Source organism: Littorina saxatilis, linkage group LG2 (assembly GCF_037325665.1).
Source record: "Littorina saxatilis isolate snail1 linkage group LG2, US_GU_Lsax_2.0, whole genome shotgun sequence".
Classification (NCBI taxonomy): Eukaryota; Metazoa; Mollusca; class Gastropoda; order Littorinimorpha; family Littorinidae; genus Littorina; species Littorina saxatilis.
Window position 1 is genome coordinate 90,487,008 of NC_090246.1, and position 13,719 is coordinate 90,500,726.

Here is a 13,719-nt window from a genome sequence, read left to right on the forward strand (position 1 = left end):
CTTCATGCATCTCATATAACTCATTTTTGATGCTTTTTCATGCAGCAATTTTTAATCAGAGTATAACATTATGACTAGATACACTTCAAAAGGAAATCATTCTGACCGTATCAGGAAAACAATTCAACACGCACTTAAAACTGACAACTGTTGTATAAGTTTCGGCGGTTCACTTCCAATATTGACCAAGTAAAACCAAAATTCGTACACGATATGACTTCTCACCTCCAGGTTGTATTCAAAGAAAACTAGGACAGAAATAAGTCTGTAATTTGAGACATGTTACATACCTATAGGTGATGTTCCAGCCACGCGACAAGATAGCTTCACCGGCTCTCCCTCCTGGATGGTGACACTGTCAGGCGTCACGACGAACCTGGGGTCGTCATCATCAGCCGGTACCAACTCCTCCAGAAGCTTCAGTTCCTTGGCACTGGGCTCCACAATGGGCCCCACAAAGTCCTCCGTGCCCACACCGATATCCTCAAAGTCTAAATCCACATCCAGGTTCTGACTCGGACGCCCCTTGGGCATCGGAGTCAGCTTGCGTTTCGGGGCGAGGAAGTCGTCGTCGTCTTCATCATTGTCGTGGTTGTTGTGGTGGTTGGGGATGAGGGAGGGAGAGGAGAGGGACGGGGGCGTGGAGGATCGCTTGTGCCGTGAGATACGGACCAGCTCCTCCGAGGTTCGCGGGTAGAAGGAGTTGTCGTCGTCCGTCAGATCCTCGTTGTCTGACAGGTCTGACAGCTGATTCACGTCCCTGGGAGGCAGATAGGCCATTGAGTTTACTACATGCGCATTGTGGAACGTGTTCTTGCAAAAAGACTGATGCGCTCAAAAACAATATGCTTGTTGTTATCGTTCAGCAATCAGAAAATAATGACACTAGTTATCCTGGATTTGTTTATAAGCATTATGCTCGCTATCGTTCAGCAATCAGAAATGACACTGATTATCATGGATGTGCTTATAAGCATAATTCTTGTTATCGTTCAGCAATCAGAAATGACACTAGTTATCCTGGATGTGTTTATAAGCATTATGCTTGTTATCGTTCAGCAATCAGAATTGACACTGAATATCCTGGATGTGTTTATAAGCATTATGCTTGTTATCGTTCAGCAATCAGAATTGACACTGAATATCCTGGATTTGTTTATAAGCAACATGCTTGTTATCGTTCAGCAATCAGAATTGACACTGAATATCCTGGATTTGTTTGTAAGCAACATGCTTGTTATCGTTCAGCAATCAGAAGTGCTATTGATTGGCCTACTTGAGGATCGTGTTTATACGATTATGTTTGTTACCGTTCAGACAGATAAAGACAGTTATTCGCACAGAATGAAGCCAGAGAGACAAATAGATAGACCGACAGAGAAACAAAACAGACAGACAGACAGACAGACAGACAGACAGACAGACAGACAGAGGATAACCAAGCAGTACCCAGTCAACTGACAAAACATCCACACACAAATCAGCTAGCAAAACCACAAAATCCAACGCCCTCACTTGTTGCCTATCCTGGGCGCCAGGTTGTCATCCGGTCTGGGCACCATCATGTACTGTGGCTGGTCGTCGTTGTTGCCTCTAATGTGCTTGTTGACGAGGGCGTTGTCGTAGGGGGAGACCCCCGTGCCCTTGAAGATCCAGTTCTCGCGCCAGTGGGTATCTGTGGCCTCCGCCTCCAACTCTTCCTCTGTCTCCTCCACAATCACACCCAGATTCATCTGGAGAAGCAAGAGAAGGGGATGGTTGAGGGATGGTAATCAAAGCCTCCAATTCATTGGGCGACGTTTACTTCGTGAAGTCTACTTCGCGGAGCTGGCTTCGCAACGCTTAGGCACTGAATTGACGGTAAAAAGTCTTCGCGAAGTCGACTTCGGGTTCAATTAAAGAAAACTTTTACGTGAAGGAGAAGGAAACAGTTAGTGGCACAGAGAAAAGACGATTAGATGAAGTGCAATGAGCGGAGCAGGTGAAGGAAAGATGTGTTGTGCAGAGCTAATGCATGTATGTCAGATGCAATGGAACCCCCCCCCCCCTTATTAAGCCCCCCCCTCCCTCCACGATTTCACCCAGATTCATAGAAACAAGAGGAGGGCATTGTTGAAGGATGGTGATGTAGGGGAAGGGCGAAGAAATTGTTGGTTGTACAGAGTCTAGACGAATAGTTGTAGTGCAATGAGCATAGTAGGTGAAGGAAACTTGTGTTGTGCAGAGCGAAACAGGTATGTCCGATACAGTGGGACCCCCCCCCCCCCCCCTTATTAACCCCCCGTTTTAAGACTTCCTCCCTTTCAAGATCTTGTTTTGTCAGAGAGAGAGAGAGAGAGAGAGAGAGAGAGAGAGAGAGAGAGAGAGAGGAGAGAGTGAGAGAGTGAGAGAGAGAGAGAGAGAGAGAGTGAGAGAGAGAGAGAGAGAGAGAGTGAGAGGGAGAAAGAGAGAGAGAGGGAAATAGAGAGAAAGAGAGAGATAGAGAGAGAGAGAGACAGGGAACGAGAGAGAGAGAGAGAGAGAGGGAAAGAGATAGAGAGAGAGAAAGAGAGAGTGAGAGAGAGAAAGAGAGAGAGATAGAGAGAGCAAGAGAGAGAAAAAGAGTAGAGTGAATTAACAGGATGACAAGGGAGCGAACCTGCGTCTAGAACGACAGCTCAGTAACAAAGTTCATAGTGTCCTTTCAACATAACCAAAGAAGCACACAGACGCTCTGGACAACATTTAGCACATACATATTTTCTGCTTTCCATTACAACCCACCTGTAAAAGGTCTGGATCCAATTCAGCCGAGTTAAAGTCGATCTGGTCGAACTCTGAAAAGTCCGGCAACGACTGCTCCCTGGCACTACTGTACGTGTCAAAACTAGACCCTTGTCTAGCAGAGGGTCTAGCCTCGTCTCCAGAATCGTCTAATCCCCCGCCCCCATCCAGAGAATCACTACTCCGATCATCGTAAAGTCTGGATCTAGACTGAGTCTCTTGCACAAAGTTTTTCAGATCCTCGAAGTCCTTGGAAATATCGGTATCCTTGACGTCCACGTCATCTGGTGGTGATCGACGGTTGTCGTCGTAGTCGTCATCGTCGTCGAGGGCCGACGGGACGAGGCTTGGACTGTTGAGGTGACCTCCCAAACGACGTTCTTGGCCGAGAGTGTGGCTGACCTCCCTTCGATGATTCTCTAAGATCTGAGAGAAAGAACAGAGACTGTGTTATTACAGTGTAAAGAGGCAAAAGAATGTAAAAATAAGTTTTCAGAACACAGAATAGTATATAACTAAAGTTGGGAATCTATCTATGTGTGGCGGTTTATAAGGCATCCACACATATCATTCACACATACGCATGTATAAAAAGAGTGTTTGCGTGGCTGTACTTGAGTAACGGATTGGGTAGATGGATCCCCAATAAACAAACACGAGCAGGATGTTTACTATTGCAATGTCGTACCCCTGTATCTTGGATCGCAGTCTGAAAGTATGTAGTTCTCCGAACACATGTTTTGTAAAGAAAACCTTAGATGAAAAGAAGGGTTGCGCTATCAGTTTTCATTTATAAATCAGATATCAAACAGAAAAAAAGACATCAACAGGAACACAAAGAGAGACAAAAGAGAGGGACAAAAAGAGCCATCCAGCCATCCATCCATCCATCCATCCAGCCAGACAGACGTGTTACCTTAGAGACCACTGCCTGTGCTATCTGATCCTCGTACACATGACGATCGTTGGCCGAGTCGTCCGAAAGTGAGGACAGGTCAGAGACAGCTTCATCCGAGGTCTGTGCGGACAGGATAAAACAGATATGAAAATCACGCAATGAGATTTTTGAAGCAAACTGATAATGTTATCGAAGACATCTTGCGTTTTACATTTGGTCAAGTTTTGAGTTATTATTGTGCTGTGTAATGTTGTACTCGTCTTCCTCTTACTTGCAATACAGTGATCAGTTTGAAAATGAGTAGAAAAAAAACCTGTTGACGCTGTGTTCTCGAAATCGTTTTTGAACACCAGTGCCGTCATTGGGAAATACTCATCTTCTTTTTATCTTTATTTTTCTTGAAGATGAATGTCGATTCTGACCAAAACAATCACGCAAATATACCCCTATATAGGCCAAAAACACGTTTTCTGAGTGTTTTTATTAACAAAATGAAAAGTTTTGCAAATAAAAGAAATATTAATGTCCGTGAAAACTCTGCCTTCAAAGTGAAAGAGAAAGGCAGAACATGATTTCAAGGAGTCGTGTGCCACCCACCAGATCGAGAGACTCGCCCAGAAGGTCTTCCAGGAAGCGAGACACATGCTGCTTCACCTCCGGGCCGTGATCTCCCGGCGCGTCCTGGTTCTCAAAACCTGGAACATCAAGAACACATCATTACAAAAATGTTCCAGCATTTTAATTCCACAACGCATCCAGTTATCGTTTGCACCTGTGAAGCCTCTTACAGCTTCACAGCATTCACCGTAAACACTGACATGTGGAGGAATTAAGAAACAGCACTGAATAAATATTAGAAACATAAATATAAGGCACAAATACAAAGAACAACAACAACAACAACAACAACAACAACAACAACAACAACAACAACAACAACAACAACAACAACAACAACAACAACAACAACAACAACAATAACACCAACAATAACGTATCTTATAATTATCTTGACAGGTTATGCTACCAATATAGAATTAATTCGTGTATAACAGTTCAATAGTGAAGAACAATTCTTCGACTCACTTTCATATGCAAGCTGCAAACGTTGATTGAAGCCTATCAGAAGATCCTTGACTCGTCCGCGAAACGAAAGCATAACCTCCCCATCTGTTTAGGAGAAAACATAGAAACATGACGACATCAATGGTCAGTGCAAAACACGTCAGTCTAGCATAAATCAGTCGTCGCTCTTTTGAAAAGTGTTGTAAAATTTGTTCCCATTACCTCTCTTCTTTACTGTGGTCTTTCTAACTTTCTCCGCATTAAATTGTGTTTCCATCTTATATTGGTTGCATTTAGCATTTGTCATCTATCAATTCGTTTCATTTGTATGCTTCTTTCGTGGATATTATATATGTTTAGTATTTGTTTAAGATTTTCTATCCCCACCCCGTTTTATGGTATTTCAGGAATATCGTTTGGTATTCGCATTCGATAAAACGCCGACAATTATTTCAAATGGCCAAACATTTTGCCGCCATTTTGGTGTAATTGCTTGTTTCACATGGGGAGAGGGGGGGGGGGGGGGGGGGGAGGAGGAGGCAACACCACGGTCTTCTGAAAACTTTCGCAAATGTGTAATGTGTGTGTCCCTTTCAGACAATTTGCCGGACAAATATATTCTAACTACATCCCCTCTATTTTCATATATAAATAGGTAAAATACTGAACATTTCTGAATGTTCAGTCAAAGACTCACAGGAGGTGCTGGCGAAACTGTCGGACAGTCCACGAGGGGACTTGGTGTCAAGGGTCCGGTGAAGGTCATTCAGGAGGGCGTCAAACTTGGCCTTGAACTTGTACTCCTCGGCCTTGCGAGCGCTTTCGAACGCGTGTCTGTAGATGTCTGCAGAAAAAGAGAAAGAAAGAAAATATCAAATGTTTATTCTGCTTTTTGGGCATAAACAAAGCCCTGCAAAGCAAATGTCACATCTTTGTTTACCATATCAGCATAAGCTTTTCACAACCGACTTTGAAAAGTGAAAACGTTGGAGAAATGATGTGTCATGGCTTGAAAGTAAAGTTCAAACAGTCTTCATCACCAGTCATGCATCAATAACGGAAGGAAGGTCAAAAAGTACAATAATCCAGTTCAGCAAGCAAGAACTTAATTGAACTTGCTGAAACAAAAGCTATTGAGGCTAAACATATAAGACTTCGTATAAATAAAAATAAACAAAGGAACTGAGAACCAAGAAAGCGTATAATAAAGCCTACATGGAGCCAGCCTTCAGTCTAAGAATGTTTCTTCAATTTATAAAACTGTCCGTGCACTGAAATCATTGAAAAGATTTACGGGGAGAATTGTGATATCGATAGAAGAGGGGCAGAATAACTTTCAGACATCTTACTTCGTTCAGCAAGAAAAAATTAGCGACAGAAAGAGCCACACTACCAACATCAGCAGCAGCTACAACAACGACGACGACAACAACAACAATAAATTATAACTAAAAGCATGGTAGACCCTGAGCATGACAACAGTGATCATTTCCCGACTTTCTTTAAAAACAAGTGTTGACCTTAACGGGGTCAAGAAGCCGCCCTTGGTAATATGGGGGTGGGACACGGAAACAGACAGACAGACAGAGGGAGGGATAATTTTTTTTTAAATGAATAAATTATAATTTAAAAAATAAAAGTAAATAAATAACTTTTAGAAAGAATTAATTTAAAAAAAATTAAATGAATAAATTAATAAATAATTTTAAAAAAAATTGACCGAGCTCTTTACACGTGGTGACATGGTAGACAAACAAACACCTGAAACCCGGACAAACAGGCAGAGCAAATCTAGTAAGCACCCTTTACCAGGCGGCCTAATAATCCAACGCATGTTCGCATGCTGTCAGTGATAGAACGAGACCCGAAGGGAAGTAACTCATTACCGCCTCTTTCCAAAGTAAATGACGTACACACTTTTGTGTCACTTAACCTTCACAGTACCAATGATATTGCTCATGAACGGCCCATACTTTCTAAAGAAATATTCAACATAAAAAGTATCCTTCTACACAACCCACGCCATCCAAATAGAAATAAACAAAGTAAAATGCCTTCTTTAATTCAAAAGTGGGTCGTCCACAACCCACCACATATAGACTGTGTAGTTCAAATGACGTCACTATTACATGTTTATTTACGGAATAATTCTTCAAAAATCGGTCGTTATGAAGGATCTATGGTGTTTGAGATTTACATGAAGTCTCGATCAAAAATCCATGTCCCACCCCATATTACCAAGGGCGGGCTTCTTGACCCGTTAAGGTCAACACTTGTTTTTGTCCGGAGTTCTAATCCAACGCATGCTGTCAGAGAACGAGACTCGAAGGGAAGTAACTCGGAGTTCTGGGTGCGGGAATTCCCGCAAACGTATGAGTCTGTCAGTGGGTTTCGTCCCCTGGCTCGGTTTGTAAAAGCGTTAAAAGCTAATATCTTCCGTTTGACTACCGTTAGGAATGTATTTTTTTGCATACACCCGTCTAACCCTATTCCTAACATTTGACTACCGTTAGGAATGTATTTTTTTGCATACACCCGTCTAACCCTATTCCTAACAATTTCACGAAATTTGAGCTTAATTGACCCAGAGATACCAGTCTTACCCGACAAACACCGACAGACCGCCCGCCCGCCTCATACAAACAAACAAACAAACAAACAAACAGACAGAGCAAATCCAGTAAGCCCCATTAATACTAATGGCGGCTTAAAAAGAAAGAACGAAAGACACATTCCCACAGAAACCAAACTAGTCCTCGAAAAACTAAATTTTCAGTAAAAAGTAAGCTTGCAAGTAAACCGGTTATTGACTGACGTAGCCGCTCTTCGAAGTGAACCATCATATCAGAATCTAAACACAGTACGGCAGTAAATACCGAGAAAAGAAAAGAAAAGAAAGGAAAAGAAAAGAAAAACAAAAGAAAGAAAAAAAAGGTAAAGGAAAGAAAAGGAAAGAAAAGATTAGAAAGGAAAGAAAACATCATGAAAGAGGGCAAAAGAAAAGAAAATAAAAGAAAGAAAAAAAAGAAAAAAAAAAAGAAAAAAAAGCAACACAACCGCGTACCGGGATATCAGCATTGTTTATGTGCAATACAGCCTACACCCATCCCCCTCGACCTCCTTACCACCCCCACATTGCCCCCTCCCCACGTCCCAGGTGTAACTGGCCAGCCGTCCGTTCGTCACCACCATTCACACACACACACACACACAACATCTCAACCACGCGGGAGGCAAGGTCGCGAGAAGCTGGTCTCCTCGTCAACAGCAAAACGATCCTTAAACACCGCGGACAGTTGAAAGGCGAGAGTTTACCCTCACAAGCCCTTAGATAATCAGCGTACACAATGTAACAAAGCTAGCGGAGGATATAGGAAAGAAAGTTGATACTGTTGAAGTATTTAAACATATTTTCTGAGAGCGTAGATGTTGTGCGTAGGTCGATTCGTACAATGTTACGAAATTGCTGATGCATGCTAGTTTAAAAGTGGTCAAACTCCACGCAAACCTGTTTCTTGTCGCTAAATGTATCAGTTCGCCTTAGCGTAATCATTCTTTGTGTCCAGGTCGATTCGTGCAATGCTATTTATCGTTAATGGTGGCACGCCAGGGTTTTAAGTTACTAAACCTGACGCTGACATGTCGCCAAAATCAATCAATCAATCAATCAATGAGTCTTATATCGCGCATATTCCGTGGGTACAGTTCTAGGCGCTCTGCAGTGATGCCGTGTGAGATGAAATTTTATACGGCCAGTAGATTGCAGCCATTTCGGCGCATATTTACCTTTCACGGCCTATTATTCCAAGTCACACGGGTATAGGTAGACAATTATTAACTGTGCCTAAGCAATTTTGCCAGGAAAGACCCTTTTGTCAATCGTGGGATCTTTAACGTGCACACCCAATGTAGTGTACACCGAAGAGAGTCTGCACACAAAGTTGACTCTGTGAAATAAATTTCCGCCGAACCTGGGATCGAACTCACGCTGACAGCGGCCAACTGAATACAAATCCAGCGCGCTACCAACTGAGCTATATCCCCGCCCCAAAATGTTGATGAGTATCTTTACCCTCAACAAAACCAATGCTTCAATTTATGCGTGAAGAATGTTTCGAAAAGGGAGCAGCAACAACCAAGTTTAAGAATGTTTTGGTATAGAATCATGAACTATTTGGTTTAAACTGTTTTATTTAACGTTTGTGCATTATTTACAAAAAACGCATATTGAGTAAACAACAACAAGCATAATGCTTATAGTGGTGTTCACTATTTCTAGAAAATTACATATAATATAAATGGCGGCTATTGTACAGTTTAAATGAAAAGCTTGCAAACATGAAAAGAAAATTGAATGAAAATTGTACATCAAAACAAAAATCCGTTTGGGAATACATATATAATATTTATGGTGTTTGCGAGTAAGAGATAGGGAGGGAGAGAGGGAGGGAGGGAGGGGGAGAGAGGGGGAGAGTGAGAGAGAGAGAGAGAGAGAGAGAGAGAGAGAGAGAGAGAGAGAGAGAGAGAGAGAGAGAGAGAGAGAGAGAGAGAGAGAGAGAGAGAGAGAGAGAGAGAGAGAGAGAGAGAGAGAGAGAGAGAGAGAGAGAGAGAGAGAGAGAGACGAGTAGACGTGTCGATTTTGCTTTCACTTTACATGTTTATCTGTTCGAAACGGCCGGACTGTCCAATAAATTCCTGCACTGTTAAAAAGATTTTTTTGTTAATTTTTGTTTGCAAGGAGGGGTTTCCATGAAGTAGAATATCTGTGTGTATGAGGTTGTTGGTTAGTTTGTTGATTGTGTTGTTTCTTGCAGCTAAGTGTAAACGGCATTCTAGTAAGAAGTGTGTTGCAGTTTCTGTTCCATCACCACAGTCGCATACGCTGTTTTCCGCAAGGTGTCGCTCAACTAAGTCTTTCTTTAGATCACTAATATTAAGTCTCATTTTTGTGTGGATTATTTGTGTTTGTCGACTGCCACTGTAGAAGTAAACGGGAATTTGTGTGTCGTCTTTTGTTAAGTAATGTTTAAATTCCCCGAGGGAGTCAGTTAACTGTATTTGTTCAGGTAGTTGGTTCCAGAGTACTGTTGTCGAAGGAAAAAAGGATGTTTTGTACGTTTCTGTTCGATGTGGGGGTATACTTCGTTCTAAGGGGCGGCGTCTGTGGTAGGGGTTGTTGGCTGCTACGAGAGGTGGGAGTGCTGCTTGTAGGTAGGGGGGGGGGGGGGGGGGGTCTTGTCGTGAATAATTTTATGGAACATTGTTAGTTTATGACGGTTACGCCTTTCAGATAATGATTGGAGTCCAGATTCTCCGTAAAGCTTAAAGTGACTGGTTCCGCGGACAGCTCCGATGATTGTTCGTATTGCATCTAGGTTTAACTTTTCGAGTTCATCTGTTAGGGTTTTGCTACAATTGTCCCATATTATGTCGCAATAATCAAAGTGTGGTAGAATGAAGGATTTAAACATAATTTCCAATGATTTTCGACTCAGTCTATATTTGTATGTACGCAAGCAAGCTACGAGAGTTCTGCACTTTGCAACAAGAGATTTTATATGTTCATCCCATTTACAGTTGTTTTGTATTATTATTCCTAAGTGTTTGTGATTTTGGGAACTTTCAAGGATGGTATTGCCAAAGTTTAGATCTGCGATATCAGGGGTTCTTTGTGTACAAAAGTTCACCAATTCAGTTTTTGCATGGTTAAATGCTACCTTCCATGTTTCTGCCCAATTTACAATTTTTTCAAGATCTGAGTTTAAAATTTCGGCACGGATGTTGTGATTGGCTAAAGACAAGTACATGCTAGTGTCGTCAGCAAAAAGCTTAATCGTAGATTCTATGTCACGTACAATGTCGTTTACATGAACTATTTCAGAGTCTCTTGGATTCATGACTAACTCAAACACCAGAAATGCAGTGAAAGATAGCTCATGCTGTTGTGTCTGGGTGATGTAGTACAAAACAAGGTTTGCGCTTAAAATTAACATACAGACACCACAGAAATCGTTCAAGGTTAACGCAGGCTGTTATCTCATGTGGGCGCAAGAAATCGTCTGAAGACCGTCATTATTAATGCCTCCAGGTTGTGCATAAATCTATCAGGACAGCCCTATCAAATGTTCCACCACAGCACTATCTTCCCCTGTCGAACACCGACGGTTAATCTACGGGGATGACCTCATCGGGGGGCAACAATGAAGATGACCTGTGGTCTGTGAACCTAGCTGACCTCAGTCCACACCGCCACTGACCCGGCTGACGGAGGGATTAGGCGGTCAACTATTCAGGTGTTAGTGGTTTGGGTGTGACATTTCTGAGCAAGAAGATTGTGAATGATAGGCTTTGTACTGTGAAAAGGTCAAAATGAAAGACAGCATGGCCAGCCGCTGTGGCAAGTTTGGTTTAGTCATACCCTGACATTTCAAGGCATACATACACCTGCTTCTTCGTCAAATAACTTGACTGAAAGTTAGTAGAAGAAGGCGCGAATTTTCTTTCGTAATAGGTGGATAAATTCCCAGGCTCGAAAAGAATGAGATTTTCAATTTCAAGAGGTGACTGAATAAACATGCATGTATTCAACTTGCGACGAAAAGATGAGTATAGTACACAATGTACTTCCTTTGCAAGGATGTAAAAACAGATTTTTTGTGTGATAACCCAACGTTGTTGACAATACGCGGAACTATAATGAACTGAATGATAGACAGAATGGCTAATGATAGACAGAATGGCTAATGATAGACAGAATGGCTAATGATAGACATAATGGCTAATGAATCAACTGAAAAAAAAGAGAATGGCCAAAGAAACACTTAAAAAGGGATGACCTTCTACGGTAGCTCTACATTCTTCAAACTACAAATGAAATTCCAACCAAACCTGAACAATCAGTCCAGCGAAACACTTCAGTCACAACTGCTCCACTTAGCCAGAAGTAGAAACAGAGAAAACAAAACAGACGGAAGTTTGCACAAAACACAGTGGCATGTGCAAATACCTAAATAAGGTTAGAAAGCTACCAAGTCATGATTTTTTGTGAATGGGAAACCCTACACCGCGCTGCCCTTCCTTCCTTTGCTCTGTGGATTAGGCTGAGAGGTGAAAACTATTCCGACTTAATCAGAAATGCAGACCACGAGAGTATGGGCTTGGCCGGGTTGAACTCTATATGCACAGGAAAAATGTTGACCTAGTCCATCGCTTTAAGGGCTTTCAAGAGTGTCGTGAAGAATGCTTCCCTGTTGGAGTCTTTGCATTAGAGGAAGGAGAAAACTGACAGGCATCGAAAGGAAACTGTGTCAAAATGTTTCCCCGTGGCCTGTTTTGTAGGAGATACAAAGCTGAGAATCCAGTTACAAAGTAAAGCGAACGCAGTGTAACTATTCATCAGATCGACAACCATGCAAGAAACTTGATACAACTTTATAATGGCAACACTTTCATACCATCCTTGAAAAAGGACGCTTTTGTATATAAATTTAACACTCTCTTTGCCGCCAGACAGCCTAGAAAAACACACCAAAAGACGACAAAGCGACAGTTTATCATTCGTAGACTCGGCAAGTCTCGTGTTATTGTTGATCTCACGTACGCCAAATCTCGCTCGTCTTACTTCTACCCCTACCTGTACAGGTGTTGTCTGCACCTGCCAAAGAGAGATGGTGAGATAGGAACTTTTCTTGGATACAGTAATAAGTCCTGTTTTGTTAAAGGATTAAGTAGATTAATTCTAGTATCAAAAGGCTCAAAGCAATGGATGGTTTCGTTCGCACACTGAAATACGATGAAGTCTTGTGATGAGTTAAGTCCTTGACATTGACTGTGCAGCGTTGAAATTCCATGCTGTAGTCAAACTGATGCTTAGTTCTAAACGCTGGACTATGTTATGGGATACAGTAGCGTAAACGTTCTCCACGGCCCTGGGCTAGACACTTAAGTACAGGCAATTAAACACCAGTTAAAACTGCATTATTTCTTACTGACACGCGGTACGGTCCGTGTGATGTCCGTAGACATGGCAATATTCCGATGAACACCGCGTGAACTTCACCGTCACACTGTATGAATATATCCCAATGTCCACTCTTCGTTTAGCATTTGACGTCACTTCCACGGGGCTAATTGTGGAGTATACCAATTAACACCATCGTAACAGCTTCCAAACAAGACGTACGCAGGAATAGACTTCTACCGAAAACGTCATAACAGAAAAACCGACTTGCCCCAAACACCTGGCCATACAGAACGAACATTTTCACATGTCTCAGTGTCAACAAAATCACACACGAACGACAACCAGGAACGAAAATCCAGCCAACAGACGAAGAAACACAGAGTCAATTATTGAAGAAACCAAGGTATTTAGACTGGTGACATTGACACACTCTCTCTCTCTCTCTCTCTCTCTCTCTCTCTCTCTCTCTCTCTCTCTCTCTCTCTCTCTCTCTCTCTCTCTCTCTCTCTCTCTCTCTCTCTCTTTCTCTCACGGAGTTCCTCGTGTGTCGTCTAAAACACCATTAGTAGCTGGGAACTAGTCCCAAACTGCATTATGTGACACTGACACTAACAGTAACACCAAGGTGCTCAAAATGAAGTTAGCAATTATACAGAAAGTTCAAGATGACGTGAAAAAGGCGATACAGCTAGGCTAACACAGCTAGCCACAAACCACCGATTCCGCGAAAGTAACCACAGACACACCGACTTACGCTAGACAAGGCTAGACACCTGGTCACACAAAACGCACATTTTCACATGTCGGTCAACACATCGTACTTCCCACAGACACCGTCCAGTAAAGTAAAACCCGTTCACAGAGTCAATGATGATAAGAGAAACCAAAACTCCTCAGACTGGCCACAGTGACGCACACACACACACACACATAAATTCTCTCTCTCTATTCGAGCGTTGGTGTCGGCGACATGTCGTCTTTAACACACCTGGCAGCGGTCGAGTACAGGGACCGACCAGGGGCCGGCTAA

At 42.4% G+C, this 13,719-nt stretch overlaps 1 protein-coding gene and 1 long non-coding RNA gene across 3 annotated transcripts in view; one reads left to right on the plus strand and one right to left on the minus strand.

Annotated features, from left to right (window-relative positions):
- LOC138960124 (uncharacterized) overlaps positions 1 to 13,719 on the plus strand; it is a 93,131-nt gene that overhangs the window by 73,088 nt on the left and 6,324 nt on the right. The window lies entirely within an intron of this gene.
- Positions 1 to 13,719, minus strand: part of LOC138960123 (uncharacterized) — a 176,365-nt gene that overhangs the window by 21,508 nt on the left and 141,138 nt on the right. The window contains exons 7-13 of the mRNA XM_070331875.1: positions 5,424 to 5,570; positions 4,748 to 4,831; positions 4,259 to 4,356; positions 3,680 to 3,781; positions 2,764 to 3,189; positions 1,516 to 1,733; positions 291 to 760 (exon numbers count right to left, since the gene is read on the minus strand). Of these exons, the coding sequence (XP_070187976.1) occupies positions 291 to 760; positions 1,516 to 1,733; positions 2,764 to 3,189; positions 3,680 to 3,781; positions 4,259 to 4,356; positions 4,748 to 4,831; positions 5,424 to 5,570 (1,545 nt within the window). The remainder of the gene's footprint in view (positions 1 to 290; positions 761 to 1,515; positions 1,734 to 2,763; positions 3,190 to 3,679; positions 3,782 to 4,258; positions 4,357 to 4,747; positions 4,832 to 5,423; positions 5,571 to 13,719) is intronic.